Genomic DNA, 4,178 nt, shown 5'->3' on the forward strand with positions numbered 1-4,178 from the left:
GTCTCAGACACTCGAGGAGAGGGGCGATCCGGAAGCGAGTGCGTGGCACGAGAGGGCCCTAGTCGAGACAAGGAGGGTGGCGAAGCAATTGAGCACCCTCGCCAGGGACGTTAAGACTCGCTGGGCCACCCCTGAGAGCCGCGTTCTGGGTCATGTTATCCTCGCCCCGCCTATCGGTGTCAATGTCGGCGAGGGGGGTTACACCGAAGACTGGGCTGTCATTGAGATTGACATTTCCAAGGTCGACGCCAGCAATTTCCGAGGCAACGCTATCAACTCGGCACTCATTACGCACCTGCCAAGTTCACTCGCATGATGCGTCCCAACTTTGCAAATCTCAAATCATTTGAGTACCCGGACGATTATCTTTTGAAGCTCAAGGGAATCATTCACGACGAAGAAATGAAGCACCCAGCTTCATCGGACGAAAACAACGACCGCTGCCTCATGGTCATTAAGCGTGGCCGCGCCACTGGCCTAACCATTGGCCGTGCCAACGAAATCTGCTCCTATGTCCGCGAAGGCTACTCTAAGTATGGCGTTTACGGGACTTCAAAAGAATGGACGATTATCCCGTGCGACTCCAAGCATGGCCCCTTCTCGCTCGCGGGCGACTCAGGCTCTGTCATCGTCGACGGCCAAGGACGCATTGGCGGCCTCCTTACTGGCGGTACTGGCCTCGCAGATCCGTCGGATATTACCTATGCCACGCCTATTAGCTTTATCCTTGACAGAATGCAATTCCACGGACTCTCCAAGCCCAACGTCGACTTTTAACCTTGCCTAGAGTGTAGTCTCGCTATCGCAACCTCTTGTTTACTTCTCCTTGGACATTGTCAACTTAGCTTCATAGTATCCCCTTTCCCTTTCGCTAATGTAATTGTACGCATACTTGTACAGTAAATCCTGCATAATTCAACTTCGGGGCACGACACGATCAAGTCATTTTCGAGATGACGAACAACTCGCCGCTAGAGTCGCTGCTCACGAACAGCCGTCCGTCGTCCGCGAAGGCGAGGCCGACCGGACGGATGCACGTGCCGGGGCAGCTGGTGAGGTTGGTCGCCTGTGCGAGGAAGGTGTACCCGGTCTGCGACGAAGGCGGCGCCGAGGGCTGTAGCCCGCTGAACGGCACCCTGGTGAGTCGAGCGTCGTCGTCAGTGCACCACGCAAGACATCTCCGACACGAGGGACACTTGCCTGACGACCCCGTACCCCGTGGGCGGCGTCCGGTCAAAGCTGCCGTGGAAGGACACGAACGCGTCGCCGGCCCAGGACGCAGGCAAGGCCGGCGTCGCGTCGTGCTCCGTGCCGGCGGGGAGGAAAAACTTGATGTCCAGCGGGACGGAGTGTGCCTATAAAGAAAGCAGTTAGCGTCGAAGTCCTCATGTCAAGAGATAGCAGGCAGCGAGCTGCTCACCTGGAAAGACAGTCTAGGCGGCACGTTATCCTCTGGGTTCTGGCAGAAGGCGTCGCCTCTCTGCGGCTCAAGCTCCAAACTGAACTGTTCACCTGTCTTGAAGCCGAGGAACTGCGGGTCCCCGACAGGGTCTGCGTTCGGGTTCCACAGCGTCGTGCAGTCCGGGAAGCCGTAGAACCGGTTGACACTCCCAGGCTCTGCGGCGGCGGCGTCGACGAACTCGAGCTCGTCGGCCGGGTTGTCGTTCACGAACGTGGGCGTGAGGCCCGTCGTGTTGTCGATGCTCGCACCGTTCTCAACGACCCACAGGTTCGACGAGTGCGGCGGGAGGAAGGCGAGCCCTGCGGGGTTGCGGATCCCGAACGCGAGGAGCGTGCCCGCGAAGAAGTCCTGGGGTGACGCACTGCGAGTGGAGGGTAGGGCGAAGCGCCGCACCTGCGAACGCCCCGAGGACGCGTTCCGCGCGGAGGGGTCGATGTTCGCCGCGGGCGCGCTGGAGACGAGGATGTGGGTCGCGTTGGTGCTCGGGAAGAGGAGGATCGGGCGGGTGGTGAGTTCTAAACTCGTCTCAGCACAACAGGTTCCGGCAGCGTTCAGTGGACAGACGCACCTCCGTCGGGCGGGACGCCATCCACGATGACCTCGGGCTCGCCGGTGACCCGCCGCGCAGCGGTGTCGTACGCGAACCGGAGCACCTCGCCAGACGTGCTGACGTACAGCCGCGCGCCGTCGACCTGTATGCCCTGCGTCAGGTTCGCGTTCTGCAGGACGACCGACCGGAGCCAGCCGTCGCAGCCGGGCGCATCTTCGACAAACGCGGTGACGCCGAGCCCACGCTCGACGACAAGGAGGGCCCCTGCGCCGTCGAACACGATGCCGCGCGGGGTCACGAGGCCGGCAAAGATGGGTGTCGTGGCGAGGCCGGAGGCTGTGGTGACGGGCGAGCGGAACGCGAGTGCGCCGTGCGGAGTGCACTGTGCGTGAACAAGCGTCGCAGACGTCACCAGCTGGAGCACGGTGAGCAGTGCAGTGCACGATACCATGGTGCGGTCCCCGGTGTGGTGCTTACGCAACGCGAGGTTTGCGTGGCTTCCAACCGCGGCCGTTCGGCGGCAGATCGCGTCCTCGGATGCATGCCGCCCGAGCATCCTAGGAAACTGGGCCCGTGCCTACTTGCATGTGCGCGAGGCCACATATGCGGCAGGAGCGAAGGTTCAGCGAGCCACGTTTGCTAGGGCCCAGGAACGTTGCAGGGTCACCAGCGTGTCCGGGAAAGCCTATGTCGCTGATCCGCGAGAGCGAATGCTCGAAAAGTTCGAATTCGACGAGCCCCGCCGTGAGGTCATCTCGCGATCGTGCGCCGCGAGCGTGTCACCGACGAGGAACCTCGCGAAACGCGTTGTTTAGGATCCTCGGACCCTGCGCGGTGTTATTCGGGTGTACCGTCGAAGTGCTCGGCCCGAGAAGCAAGTTGCGGTCGCAGTACAGGGCATCCGCCCAGAGCGGCGGTCCATACTCCTTATCAGAGGTTGAAGCTGAAGGCCTGCGGGATCACGCCGGAGAAAGTAATATTGTATACAACGGAGCCTTGAGTGGGGCATATGAACCCTGTGTGTCGCATCTTCAGATTTTGCTTGCTTGCTTGCGAGCTCGAAGTTGATGAGATGCAGGCGCTTTCCTTTATCATCGGTTTCTTCGGCGCTTCAGGGTAGGTCGCATCAAAGTGAACAAGCAGGACACATTACAGATCTCGCATAATTGTGCTACCATACTCAGGAAGCCAACTGCGCAGAGCCTGCGGGCCTGAAGCCTCCAAGGGATCGCGCCGCTGCGGACCGCGCACGCATGAGCGCACGGGCGCGGCGAGTTCGTTTCCCCGAAAGGCAGGCCCTACCCGCGTAGGCCCCAGGCGTAATGCAGCGTCATGCGCTACACGCACGCACGCACGGGAACCACGCGGGCCCGGCGGCGGCGGAGGCCCATCCACACCAACACGGTCCAGTGCGCCGTTGTTCTTGGAGGGCAACGTCAGGGGGCGTGGCTTGGCTTCTGTGACACGCCGCCGCCTCGCGGGCAGGCCCCTGCACAGCCCCCAGCCCGCCTAGCCAAAGGACCCAATCGCTATTCCGCCGCACTAGCAGCGAGCGGGATTCTCGTCGTCGTCGTTGGCTTGGCGACGACACACACGCCGCACGCGTGTCGTGTCGTGTCGTGTCGCGTGCGCATCTGTCCTCGTCCCGCCGTCCGCCCTTGTCGTCCTCCGCGTGTCGCTTGTTTTTTTTTTTTCCCGGCAACATTGCAGGCTGTCACCGCCGCCAAAACGATCGCGACGTCCACCTCTCTGTCGATCTCTCTTTGCGCGACCCTTCCCCGCGCGCGCATGCACACATGTCGTTTTGCTTCCGCGAAGCGTTCAATAAACAATTCAGCGGCGATCACTCCGCCCGGGGCGCCTCCGCAACTTCCGCCTCCTCCCACCGCCGCCGGCCGTCCATCTCCGTCGGTGCGCCACGAGGCCGCCGCTGGGCTGGGGTCCCTGCTTTGCATATGTCATGCGGCCGCGTTTTTCGGGCCCTGCTCTGTGTGTGTAATGTGGGGCTGGAGCTCCGAGGAGCTGGCAGCGAGCACCCTGGCTCGGATAAATAGGGTTAGAGCAGACTTTTTGCCTGCTTAGCAAATGGGCACAGCAAGGTACAACCCAGCCCGTCCCGTCGGCGGTCCGAGGACATGAAACAACAAAGCGAGCTGGTACTAGTCG

General features: G+C 61.7%; 2 protein-coding genes across 2 annotated transcripts; one reads left to right on the forward strand and one right to left on the reverse strand.

The window, feature by feature from the left end:
• Positions 1 to 312: 312 nt before the first annotated feature.
• Positions 313 to 672, forward strand: PHACADRAFT_52020 (uncharacterized protein; the record flags this gene model as incomplete). The annotated part of the gene is made up of 1 exon (XM_007402677.1): positions 313 to 672. A coding segment is annotated over one exon (360 nt), but the record flags the coding sequence as incomplete, so codon positions are not given.
• A 265-nt stretch (positions 673 to 937) lies between these two features.
• On the reverse strand, positions 938 to 2,463 carry PHACADRAFT_108421 (uncharacterized protein; the record flags this gene model as incomplete). Its single annotated transcript, XM_007402678.1, has 4 exons — positions 938 to 1,136; positions 1,195 to 1,355; positions 1,421 to 1,977; positions 2,031 to 2,463. 4 exons carry the CDS (start codon positions 2,461 to 2,463, stop codon positions 938 to 940), a joined length of 1,350 nt encoding a protein of 449 aa, XP_007402740.1.
• Between the last annotated feature and the right edge of the window lie 1,715 nt (positions 2,464 to 4,178).

This window comes from Phanerochaete carnosa (assembly GCF_000300595.1).
Source record: "Phanerochaete carnosa HHB-10118-sp unplaced genomic scaffold PHACAscaffold_334, whole genome shotgun sequence".
In the NCBI taxonomy this organism is placed as follows: Eukaryota; Fungi; Basidiomycota; class Agaricomycetes; order Polyporales; family Phanerochaetaceae; genus Phanerochaete; species Phanerochaete carnosa.